We start from the raw sequence: 13,089 nt of genomic DNA on the forward strand, positions 1-13,089 counted from the left end.
AAGTGACCCAAATGCCGGATCACTTTTTTCGCACTGTAATAAAGATGCACTTAGCTCTCCAGACGCACACAACATTTTGTATACAGCAACCCCAGTCAAAAAATACCAGTTCACTCGTTTCATGTCTGACATATGTCGCAATGCCCAATGTAGTCAGTCATACACTGCTCATTGCCTTCGCACCACAGCAATCCAAGCCATGAGTGACGCTGGCTTTGAACTTCGTCACATAATGTTTATGAGTGGCCATAGGAATGAAAATTCCGTGCGAAGTTATAGTCGCCACACAACCACTACTCAAAAACTAAGAATTAGCGAGACGCTTTCCGCCATTGTAACGCCTCGACAATAGCATGCGCACGTTGGAACATCAGTTCATGGCATCGCAATCCCAGTCACATCACAGCCCCTTTCCACTTGCGCAAATACTGCTGCCACTAACAATCTCAGTTCCACTAACTTCATGTCATCGGGCTTCATTTCCAATTCTCACTTTTCAAACTGTGTCTTTCAGTTCGCTGGTAATAATTCAAATGTTTGAACTTGAAACTTTGCCGTTACCGGAACGCGTCACGTTGTGTTGCACTCTCCTACCCAGAGTTCCATGCGGCAAGCCAGCATAGTACCTCTGCCACAGGCCAGAAAAATGTGACGATTCGTCACATCTTGCACCGTCCATTCAATATAATGTACAGATTTCTTTTACTCTTTTATTTTTGACGAGTCTACACATCTAACTAAACATCTTTAATAGAATGGTTTAGTTTCACTGAGAAAATATCCAAAAACATGTAACACTATTTCGATTTGCGTAGCGATCCTTTGTTTACATAGGTTGTGCGGCTCCACGTGCTGTCATCGAAGCCGACGGAGAGCAAACGAGGCAGCCAGTTTGTTATCTAAATATGTACTGTCATAGACCTAACTGTCGCAGTTGTGGAAGAATATATATGTAACAATGTAAAAACATAATGAAGAGCGCCGAAAAGCTTTCGTGAGTCCAGTCTCTTCTTCTTATGAATATGCGCGTTTGATTACAAACAAGAGAAAAGTCCGGTCACGTGATATGCAAATTATCTTGTGGCAGTTATGTTATGTTAGTCATCGCTGTGCCGGAGTGTGGTTGTGTTGTTCCGCTCTGATTCGCAACCCCGATGTTAGCTTGGTTGATTGACAGCTGTTTGGGGGTGCTCTATGCTGATTGGCTAATGGTTTGGTAGGCGTGTCATTTTATGTAAATGAGTCACCTGAGTCATGTCACGCCATTACCGAATTCTTACACCGAAAATGTTAATCGGTGGTAACAAAGATATCTGTTTCGATGAATTTGATTGTGTTTTAAATAAAATATTGTTGAAAGCCTATAGTATTTGTTGTTGAATTTAATTATAAGGATTGACTGTGTATTTCTTTCGTTTGCATTGAGGTATGAAACTAAAACCAATGTGCAAACTGTAAGAATCCGCTGCGCGGATTCTTACAGTTTCACACAGTTTGCACATTGGTTTTTAGTTTCATACCTCAATGCAATGAAAGAAATACACAGTCAATCCTTAAATGCATTGCAGGTCTTATTTCACTCACTTCTCCTTGTAAACCAATAACCACAGCCAAGTAGTCATAGTGAGAAAGTAGACAAAGACACTGAATGGTGTGTGTTTGGAAATGATGTTAAGTGTCTTAAAAATAATAAAAACTAATAATAACAGTAAAATATAGAGGAGAATCATTTTTCAAATATTCACAGTTACTGTCTTTTCATTTCAGATATGGTGTTGCCCCCGACAAAAAGGAAACAGATTTTGATCCCAGACACCCCATGGACAGGGCACCACTAAATCATGTCCAAGAACTAGAATTTGCTAAAAGACTTAATGAGGTAGAGCACAGTGAAATATGTCCTCATTTATTCTTAGACAGATACTGTGACATATTATATCTGCAGCTAATGACAGCATTAACATTTTTGCATTTAGAATTTATCCAGTAATTTGGTTATGTTAAATTTTATTGTTGTTTTCACTTTGCAAAGTTTAACAGTACTTGTACTTTCTTCTATAGATGTAATAATTTTAAAGTTAATATTGCATGGGGGAGCAAATACATCTAAACTGAAGAAAAAATTTATTCAAAATACCTTTTCCCCATTTTGTATGTCATGAAAGCATAATTAAAACCCTATGAAATTACTCTCTGCAGTACTGCTCATTGAGTGTAAAATTTGAAGTTACAGTGTAATGTTTTCAAAGTTTCTGTTAAATATCAAAATTTGTCTGTTTCAGATACAGCCCTCAGCATCAGCACTTGGCCTTCTTCTGGATCCTGCAGAATTGGAAAAGAGAAATGCAAGTATGCTTGAATGAAGAATGTTTGAAACTCTCCATCAAAAGCAAAGCTGACGACTTTCTCAAAGCCCATTTGCCACATGATGTAAGTTCAGCATCTGACGAATCATGTGGTCTCTTTATGACTACCTTGTGCTACACACAAGAACAAGTCAACTTCATCGAGAATGAAACTACAGGTCAGCATGACAACCCAACATGGCATGAAATGAGAAATGGTGTCATTACTGCTTCCACATTCCGACGCATCCTGTCAAGAACTAACACATTTCTCACTAATCCTACCACAGATCTTACAGCAGCAGTTGATTGTGTAATGGGCATCGCTCCACCACCCCAGAGGGTCTGCGTCCCCTTGAGTGAGGTAGGAAGAAAGAAAGTGTTGCAAGGTCAATGTATGCCAGAGTGGAGAGAAAAAAAACATCGTCATCTTAAAGTAACTGTTCCTGGTCTTATGTTATGTTCTCATAAGCCATATCTTGGATGTTCCACAGATGGTATTGTCAGCTGTCAGCAAGGAGAAGCATGCATCCAAATTGCTTGAGATCAAGTGCCCCCATACCTTGAGACTGAAATCACCCAAAGATGCTGCCAAGGACAAGGGCTGTGTACTGACTGCTGGTGTATAGCACTTATCAGAGCAATCAGAATATTATGCCCAAATTCAAGGCCAGCTTGGTATTTATGAACTTCAACAGTGTGACCTTATCATTTTCACCACTCATGGTATCCATGTAGTCACTGTACCTTTCAACAGAGAATATTTCAGCCAAATGGTTCATAAACTTGATATGCATAGTTCCGATGCTGAATCAATTAACCAATCAGCACGCTCCGCGCCTTTACTGCTGCACAGCTTGTCGCTAAGGCGCCATTTGGTCCCCCAAGCTTTTGTGTATCTAAGGACATAGCTGTCAGCGAGTTTTTTCGAAATGGTGAAGCGCTGCGCTTGGGGTACATGCAATTCGGACGAAAGGTACCCAGAGAGAGTCATTAATGTCCATTTCCTGCCATTTCCCAAGCCGAAAACCCAGTTTGAGAAGTGCTCGCGGTGGATTAGAGCGTGTGGCCGACCCCACGGACAACTGAATGTCGGCAACATAAACAAACACAAGTTCGTCTGCTCCAAGGTATGACTGAGTGTAGTGTAGGTATAAACTGGTCTTTCTAGCATATGACCGTATTCATATCGATATATCTTCGGATTATATGTTTACCAACGCAATATATTGTCGCACGGCAGCGTTTTCTTTGGCTATATAACGATACTGGTTGACAATTCTTAATTCGCTACAACCACCAAAGTACTAAGTAGTTCAGCAAGCTAAACGTCGTGTTCCTACCAAGGCAATATAATCGTATAGGTGATAATTTAATGTATTTATTTTTAAAATATTTGTTAGCATTTTGTGAATGGATATCCCACGAAAGAGTTTCCAGACCCTATCAGTGCCGATGGAAGCGCCATCAAACCAGTGAGACCTCCCCCCGAAGCGACGGTGCCTGGGCAGTGGCATTCAATCGGTTGAGCCTAGTGTCAGGTGAGCAAATTTATATTTAATGTGCCACACATAACATGTTTAATGTGTTACACCTATGGACAACATTGTTCCAACGCAGAAATACATAGCACAAAGTCTTTTAATTGTTCATTCGACTTCATCATCCATGTTTATTTTAATTTTTTTATGATGCTGTTTAACAATAAATGTCTTCAGCACATACTGTCAGTTGACAAACCTGATGACATTGCCATAACACACTCACATATATCACAGACATGACCAATAGTACTAACAAAATAGATGATAATGCAAAATAAATAACAAAGTATTTTCAATTTTAGGAACACATACATGCATATATATCCTCCATGTTTATTATGTGGATATATTTTAATGTTTTTTTACAATTATCACACACTAGTGATGGATGTCTTCAGCACACATTTTCATTGGAAACACCTGAGGATATTGTCATAACACAGTCTAAAGAAATATCACAGACACTGACCAATGCAGTACTAACAAAATAGATGATACTGCAAAACAAATAACAAAGTATTTTCAATTTTAGGAACAAATTCATGCAGATCTACCCTCCATGTCCACACTCAAAAGAAATATCACAGACATTGATCGATGCACCTCTACATAACAAATATGATTTTTTTTTTTGAAAAAGATTTGGTACATGTGACAAATATATACCCATATTCAACATACATTTCAAACTACAATGTGAACCTGTAGAGAATTATAAACAAACTTAAGAATGTTAACACATAGTTCACCCCATACTACATGGATTTGTATGAGAAATCATAGTCTGTCTCACAGTCCCTGAACTATATTATTTTCCCTACTACCTAGCCTTCTCTGCAGTGCTAAAGCCCTAATTGGAGCAAGTCTAGATTTCCTTAGATTCAGGTTCTTAGGTTCTGAATCTCTGGTCTCCCTGGGACTCCTTTTCAATTTAAATGGGTTTGTTTGTTACTATCAAATTATATATATATTGGTACTAAGCGTTAGTCTAGAGAATGCGATGCTTTGTGGTTTCTCTGTTTTCTTTGCAGGTGACGTTCACAGTACCTGGTGGTAATATGCTTGCTTTCAATCAACCAATCAATACCATTAATGACATGATTGTCACATCATGATTTGTTTTGTTTTTCAGAATTATTTGTAACCATGACCATTTGTTGGTTACATTACATTAATTTTTGTGTCCTTTCTATTTACTTAATGAAATGGACAATATGCACAGTCTGACCTCACATTAACCCTTCAAGTAATCCCACATCTGTCAGCACTGAATATACCCAGGTGCCTTGAACAGTGGCATGACAAAATGGAATGCCTCACGCTACACTTTTGCAAATATTGGATGCAAATATGTCTGGCCCATCATTACATCATTATATTAATACATGTTGTATTGCAACATTGCATATTGTCCTATATACCATATCTGTAGACAAGTCAGTTGTTCTCTGAAAGCAATACATAGTACAAGTTTTCCCTTTACAACACTAAAAGAATCTGTGAATACAAAGAGCCATTTAGAATGTGTTAAACTGTAACATGTAACTGTAATCCAAAATATAACATATGTTACATAATACAATCTGCAAATGTTTCACAAGGCCTTATATGGAATACATTTTACATCTTTCAGTGTACTGATTGACACAGATAACAGAGGAAATGATAATCTGCCTTCCAGCCAAAGTTCCAGTACCCAAACAGAGCAAACATGTAAGTATCCTGTGCAACTGTGAGCGTATATCATGAAATGATAACATATTACATAGCATGAGCTAGGTGAGGTTTGGCAAAGTCCTTAAAAAACTGACAGAGTTTTTGTAGCATGTTTGCCACGAATGGCAAGTCAGGATACACTCTTTCCACATGTAAATCTTTCTGAGTGTACACTATAAATTCACAAAAATCAGCACCTGAAATGAGAAGCTGACCTTGAATCTGCGCATAATGCATATGATTCCTAAGTAAATGTATAGATCCACTTTGATCTTTCTGCAGAAAGAATTGATCATTTGTACATGCCTCCTCAATGGTTGAGTTCCTTTCAGTGTATGGACATTTTACCTCTACAATGCCAGTCCCAACAGTACAGCATAGTTTTGCATCAGGAGTAGCTCCTAGAAAGCTGAATTCAGGGTTTACAATCAGGCCACAATCATGCATATGGGCAGACTGAAATGTTTCCAAATATTTGGACTTAGCAGAATTTTCATGTTTTTTGCCATACTCTAGAGGCTTGGCATATATTGTTTGTTTCTCCTTAGGAAATAAGGTGTCCAAGAAGGCAGTAGTTGGCCTTTTTTTTCTGTTGATAATCTTTCCAAAATTTGAAGCAGTTAGTCTCGTTGATCTGGATGACCTCCAGAGGAGACTGTAGGACTGACCCCTGGTGTCTCTCTCTAATTGTTCAGGATCAGCCACAGCATATCCATCGTTGAGTACCTGAAACTCAGTTGGTAGTTTGATAGGTGATGTCTTTGGGAATGATTCCACTTTGCATTGAGTGTGAGCCAGTGTTGTGACAGGTTTGATATTTCTTGTCTGAAAGAGAGTAAAACATCATATCAAAACAATTTGTGTTGTAAAGCTTATGAGTGTGTAAATGAGTGTGTTTTTAAGTAAAACATTGAGATTTGTGTTGGTTGGTATCATGTATGTGACAACTTTTATGTTGCAGGGATATCTCCACTTGATTACCTGAATCTGACCGCAACAATAGTCAACTTTCGAGCCCAGGTTGAACAGCAGCAAATGATGATTGATGCTTTGCAGAAATCAATCACCCTTAAGGATGAAGAAATAAAGAAACTTAAAGGAGAAGTTAGCAAAGGACAGAAATTTGGGGTAGAGACAGTCAAGGGGAAAGCTGGAAAATTAAAAAACCTTTTTAGATATTACACTGGCATAACATACATCCGTTTTTTGGCACTCTTACAGTTTTTAGTACCAGGAGATGGGAGCTTTTCCATGACCTATGAAAAGGGACGTTGTGATATTCGTACTTTATCAGCTGAGAACTGTTTGTTTTTGACACTTTGTCGTTTACGGCACAATTTTGGGCTCAAAGATATAGCTGTGAGATTTCATTTGACATTACAGTCGAGTGGTGCAGTATTTAATGCCTGGGTAGAACACATGTACTTGAAACTAGGACAGTTATCATTATGGCCACACAGAGATACCATCATTTCAAACATGCCAAGAGGATTCAAAAGAGACTTTCCAAATTCTGTTATTATTATTGATGGTACTGAGTTAAGAACTCAAACTCCATGTGCTCTTGGACTTCAGAGTCAGCTGTACAGTGACTATAAATCAAGTACTACCTTGAAATGTCTTGTTGGGTGTGATCCAAATGGCTCTCTAACATTTGTCTCAGAACTTTTCACTGGTTCAATCTCAGATAAGGCATTAACAGAACAGTCTGGTTTTTATGATGTGCTAAAGGTGCTCCTTACTCATGGTTACATCAAAGAAGGAGATGCAGTTATGGCTGATAAGGGCTTTACAATAGAGGACGAGCTTTCAGAATTAGGTTTAGAGTTAAACATTCCACCTTTTGTTTCTTCAGAAACCCAAATGACTTCTGCTGAAACTCTTGCCACTGAGAAAATTGCAGCACACCGTATCCATATAGAACGCCTCATAGCTAAGATTAAGAAATTCAAGATTGTAGCACACAGAATACCAACTTCATTATTTGGAAGAATTAATCAGATTTGGACTGTTTGTGCTTGTATGACTTTGTTCCAAAATATTTTTGTCACTGATAAACATGAATAAGCACTACAAATTTAACTATGAATCTCCATTATATCAGCATATACTGATTCACTCAAATGTTCTTATGAATCAATGAAAAATGTATCTTATTTTCAGAGTTAGCTAAGGCTCTCTATTACTTCTACCAATAACTATCCAAACTGTGGTACATGTATCTGTGTATCAGGACTTATGAATCAACTTAACTTTTCAGCACTTGTAAGTAATGAAACTTGATTCATATCGCAGAAGGACCCTAGCTCACTCTTTAGAGGGCATGCAGTAAAGATATAATCTTACACTTTGAAGGTTCCATTGTAAACCCATATGATGTGGGGTACCCTCTGTTTGTCATCACTATTTGCTCTACCAGTGTATTTGAGGCCCTCAGTGCTGTAGTTTATAGTGAATGTTGGCATAAATTTTATGTGCCAGACTTTGATGTTCTGGTTGAAACTTACTGAAAATATAAAAGGTTATATTCGTAATATGCAATATGCTTCAGTTTTGTGACAATTACAGTTGCAACATCAATGTTCTTTCAGTATGTTATATGTTGATTGAGTTTTGGGACTGAGGCATAATCCCAGTATGATGAAATTCAAACATTTGTTATCCAAGAAAATTATGTATAAAATTATTTACGTACATATATAGCCATTGGCTTAGGGCATTGCATTTTCCTTGCACCCAACTGTGTCAATTTCTCTGCAGTTGTAATGTACACTGGCCTGTGGCAATCACACATACGAAATAATCTCTGCACTACAAATTAATGTATGGCAATATGTTCCATATTACATGGAAACTGAGCAGTTATTTATGAAACTTATGATTGAAATTGTCAGATATTATGTATATTATCAGGGATTTACAAGACGCAAATTCCTGTGTCCTATACGCATAAAAATTAACAAAGGACACAACAAAATTTAGTAGCGCATTCACAGGGACACAGAAAAAGTGCAAATACTTTTTGTAAAAATTCCAATCAAATAACAATAAGTTATGACTGAGTTTGTAACTAGCTGGGTTATGGTATCATTTGCAATTTAATTACTGTAACAATGTGATGATCATGATACACAATACAATAACAGTATTAATAATAATATTTAAGTTTCTGGGACCCCCATTTTGTTGTAAAATAGATTAAGAATATGAGTCCCAGGTAACTTCAAATACAGGACTCCAGGTAAATCCCTGATTATATTGTAGGAAATTCTTCTTGCCTGCTTTCCCCTTAGCTCAAATTCCATTGTATTTGACTCTTAATATAGAGGCTATTGATACAGGGATGGAAAATGTATTTTATGTCAAATATGACACTGGGCATTTCTGTCTTGTGGCAACCTTATGTCCTGCATATTTCAATTAAAGAAGAAATAGGTTATTTGAAATAATGTCAATCATGTTCATGTGTTCATCCTGTTTCATGTTTTTAAATTACACTAATAATTCATACAAAAACAAATTGTGACACAGTACTTGTGCTCTTAAAGGACAGGTGTGCTATTTAACTGCCACCACTGTTACAGTGGTAATTAAACATTTCTCAATTAGTTATATTTTTTAACTTACTTTCTAATAAAAATTATGATGTCAGAATGATTGGCATGAGTATCATTTCAGAAATATGTCTTATTGACAGAATAACTTTGATAATGTATCAAATCACAATAAAATCATGTATATAAATTTTGACGTTTGCTTGTTACTTGCTGCTCTCTGCAATATTGCAGGTATGATGTGTTCTACAAAATAGATACTTCTGGGTCTGACAATATAGCGATTGACAGGATTGGATTTGATCTGCACATTTTGGATACAATGACATGCATATACCAAGTCAGTGAGCCTGGGCACCAGATCCCTTTACTGTTTTATTTCAACAAGCAGCCCAGATCCCCATAGATATTTTGGTGATACTGACACTCTGGTGATGGAATGTACCTGGTAAGACAGGAATGATCCCAACTGCACGTCTCCAACTGGAGTCTGAACCTTGGGGGCAGTCAGGTGTACCATGTAGCTCAATGGAGCATGTTCCTGGTCCTTCAGGACTTGCATGTCCGTTTCTGTGACAACTGGGATTCTGAGAAACAGGTACATTTATAGAATTTCAAATAATCACTTTAGACTGAAAGAGTGAAATTCCTTTAATTTCTCCATATAGACTGTTATGTATGTGGTTTACCAGAAGTATGTACATTAATATTTATTTAATCACATATAAATGTTAAAAACACTTTATTATTTAAAATATATTTTAACAGGATAAACCTTTGATTGTAATGTTGGACTATGACTTACTTCTTTGTAGTATCAATTTGGCAAGTCACTGGCTTCCTCTTCCTGTTCTGGGTGGGTCTTGCTACAGTGATATGATTCATGGGGACTGGGGTAATGGTCCTTCCCCTAGGTTTGTGCCACTGCTGGGGCAAACTGGTGCAGCTCTGCAGCTGTGGCACATGAGTGTAATCATGCAGTTTCAGTCCTTGCAGGGACTTGACCAAACCCACGATGTGGGAACAGCGCCCTCCAAAACTGGGGAAAGAAATACACAAATATAGCAGATACCAATTCCACTTTCTCATGTGAATGTAGATGCAAGTATAATATGAAATAAGAATAATTGAGTGAATGGGATTTACTAAATTTAGTAAGTGAAAAAATGTTTAAAAGATATACCCCTGTTTAGTAGCCCAGACTGATACATTTACTAGAGTTCAACATAGCAATGACTGCCTTCATGAAATATGTGTACTGTATACGTAGTTGATAATTCCATCAAAATGAAAATCAAATATAACCAAAAATATATTGAAATTGTAATATTTTGGAGAATTGTATGAAAATATATGGCTATATATGTGCAGTGTGTAGCTGAAGACAAGATGCTGGTTTTCTTGATTATGATTTGAACTTCGTGTACCTTTTTACACATGTCCCAGATTTAGACATCACAGTACAGATGTCCGGGCTTGTTTTGGGGTTTTTTCTCTTAGGTTCGCGCAACTTGGAAGCGGGCTGTCCGGTGAATACTCGGTGAAGGCTTTGGTGTGAGCTATTTTCATAATGTGTTGTTGATATCTCACAGGCGCTAGCTTTTTATATGTTATGACAGTAAATAAACTGTTTATATAATTTCATTTGTCTATTTCACCACACGTTCTTCTTACCGAGTCACTTTCTCAGTTCGATACTTAAAAGCAATGTCATTATTTAGCGTTGACACAATTTCTAACTGTGATATAGATATGTCGCTGTCACAGACAAAACTCAATGTCTTGTTTTATTGACACCTGTGTGTCTGCCTGCTTGTCTGCTAATGACAATATTCAATACACAACTGCTATCACTGACCACATGCAATTTGAACTTAACACCAATCAGGCTATACACCATAAACAAAACGTATTGATTTATGGCCCGAGTTCGGTCTCTGTCACATTATGTAATTACACAGACAGGCAGGTGTAATACTTGAACACATGACATGTTATGCTTGCTCTAACAAAGACAATTAATTCCTGGGAGGGAACGTAATATATTGATGAATGTTGTCACTCTGGTTTACAATAACGCATTTTAATGCACTTACCCAGCCTTGCAAAAACAGTAGGAATCGACAAATGTTTGTGATCGTATATCTATCTACAGCTGCAGTTTGTGCGCCTCTTCGCGCTTCGATAGCGATCATCAACATTTCGCGTACACGAAAACGGCCTGAGTATGACTGAAAACTTTTATGTCGTGCACATGCCCTTCTAGAAAATAATTTAAACCCCTTACTTGTGCCCTTTTTGATATTCTGTGATGTTCTGGATGGAAATGTAAGGAGATATTGTCGGGCATTGACCTGAGACAGTCGTCTCCCGGATGACATTCAGGTATTTTGATAGCTCAGCATCGCAAACCTTGGGGGACATAGCAACAGTAACCAATGTAGGCGTGGCTTCGTAGCGTCGGTCGGAACTATGCATAGTACTTTCGAAATCCAAAATAGGGTAGAAGATTCACTTTGTCCAAATTCTTTATGGCAACATAGAAAATACACCCCTCATTGACTCTGATTTTTTCATATGTTTTGAAAAACTTAAATAAAAAATGACTGGCTGCATGAACATGATTAAAGGTCTAAAACTAAGGCGTGAGCCTTTTGCTCTATGCATTACAAATGCATTGATATGTTCTGTGTGTAACTTCGTAACCACTGAATGGAATCACACGAAACTTTGGAAGGCCTATCATAATTTGGCACATATATCAATTGATTTACCAAAACTACTTACTGTTTATTTAGTTAGCTAAATACATGTATGTTCAAATTGTTGCTGAAATATGCTGACGAGCTATCACGAGCGTATTGTGTCAGGTCAATTTGATTGAACTAATTATTCTTATATCTTTTTCTAACTCTTTGATTATTTTTATGTCCTTCATCTAGCATTGTCTTTTCCTTTCTTTTCAGAATATACCTGAGGTGCGACCAGTGTAAAAGGGTTTGGCACGCAGATTGTGACAACCCAGAGCTAGAACTCTATATTACAGGGGAACTTACAACAGTTACCTGCACAGCTTGTGCTTTAGGCAAGTATATTTTTGCACTAAATTAGTTGCTGTGAATTTAATTAAACAATTAAACTAGTAAAGTGATTTTTCTCTGGAAACAATGACTGCTCCCTTGAGAAAGACAAGTTTGGATTATCTCCCTTGATTGTCCTTGGGCCATGAAGTTGGGGAATAATCACTTATATTGTGATTGTTAAGAATAATGCACAACTTTACTTTTATATTTATTATGCTGCAGTTCTTTTTCTACATATTATGTGCAATTACAGTCTATTTCGATCAGATAAATCCCAACTATACATACATTTTGTCAGAGAGATTCATAATCCAAAAAGCTGTCTGCTAGCCGCCATTTTGGAAAGAGGGAGTGTTCATTGTTTAGAAATGTTTTCTATTATTCTAAATTTATGAATTTTCCTGTCATTGCATGTACCTGTAAATCACTATTTATAAAATTATAAGTGTGTTATGGTTGGCTATACTGATTCTTTAAGGGAAACGCAGAAAATAGTATGTCATAGTTTATGTACTGCGCATGCGCACACATGCAAAATTTCAGGTGCCTCCATATCTAAAATTATTTCAGACATGTTCTTTTATATCATGACCAATTTTGGTGCTTTTATCATCAAATGCACAATTCTTATTAAAACTGGATCTTAGCCGCTCCACTACAAGGCATAACAAATGCATTGATATGTTCTGTGTTTAACTTCGTAACCACTGAATGGAATCACACGAAACTTTGGAAGGCCTATCATAATTTGGCACATATATCAATTGATTTGCCAAAACTACTGACTGTTAATTTAGTTAGTTAATTACAAATATACATGTATGTTCAAATTGTTGCTTGAAATATG

At 37.1% G+C, this 13,089-nt stretch overlaps 2 protein-coding genes across 2 annotated transcripts; one reads left to right on the top strand and one right to left on the bottom strand.

Annotated features, from left to right (window-relative positions):
- Nucleotides 1-4,780: 4,780 nt before the first annotated feature.
- On the bottom strand, nucleotides 4,781-10,640 carry LOC124255176. The gene is made up of 4 exons (XM_046689017.1): nucleotides 9,965-10,640; nucleotides 9,605-9,746; nucleotides 5,965-6,430; nucleotides 4,781-5,911 (listed from the first exon to the last, which is right to left on the bottom strand). The coding sequence occupies exons 1-4, from the start codon at nucleotides 10,246-10,248 to the stop codon at nucleotides 5,898-5,900; spliced, it is 906 nt and encodes a 301-aa protein (XP_046544973.1). The 5' UTR covers nucleotides 10,249-10,640; the 3' UTR covers nucleotides 4,781-5,897.
- LOC124255174 lies at nucleotides 6,437-8,771 on the top strand. The gene has a single exon (XM_046689015.1). It carries the CDS (start codon nucleotides 6,641-6,643, stop codon nucleotides 7,670-7,672), a length of 1,032 nt encoding a protein of 343 aa, XP_046544971.1. The 5' UTR covers nucleotides 6,437-6,640; the 3' UTR covers nucleotides 7,673-8,771.
- Nucleotides 10,641-13,089: the final 2,449 nt, after the last annotated feature.

Source organism: Haliotis rubra, unplaced genomic scaffold (genome assembly GCF_003918875.1).
Source record: "Haliotis rubra isolate DU_JTF1 unplaced genomic scaffold, ASM391887v1 Scf597, whole genome shotgun sequence".
NCBI lineage: Eukaryota > Metazoa > Mollusca > Gastropoda > Lepetellida > Haliotidae > Haliotis > Haliotis rubra.

Excerpts from the sequence above, each read along its gene's own strand:
- LOC124255174 (XM_046689015.1), top strand. The coding sequence starts at position 6,641 with ATGATGATTGATGCTTTGCAGAAATCAATCACCCTTAAGGATGAAGAA.
- LOC124255176 (XM_046689017.1), bottom strand. The coding sequence starts at position 10,248 with ATGAGAAAGTGGAATTGGTATCTGCTATATTTGTGTATTTCTTTCCCC. Across the intron at positions 9,747-9,964 it reads CAAATTGATACTACAAAGAA|AATCCCAGTTGTCACAGAAA; the intron begins GTAAGTCATAGT and ends CCTGTTTCTCAG. Across the intron at positions 6,431-9,604 it reads GATCATTCCTGTCTTACCAG|ACAAGAAATATCAAACCTGT; the intron begins GTACATTCCATC and ends ACTCTCTTTCAG.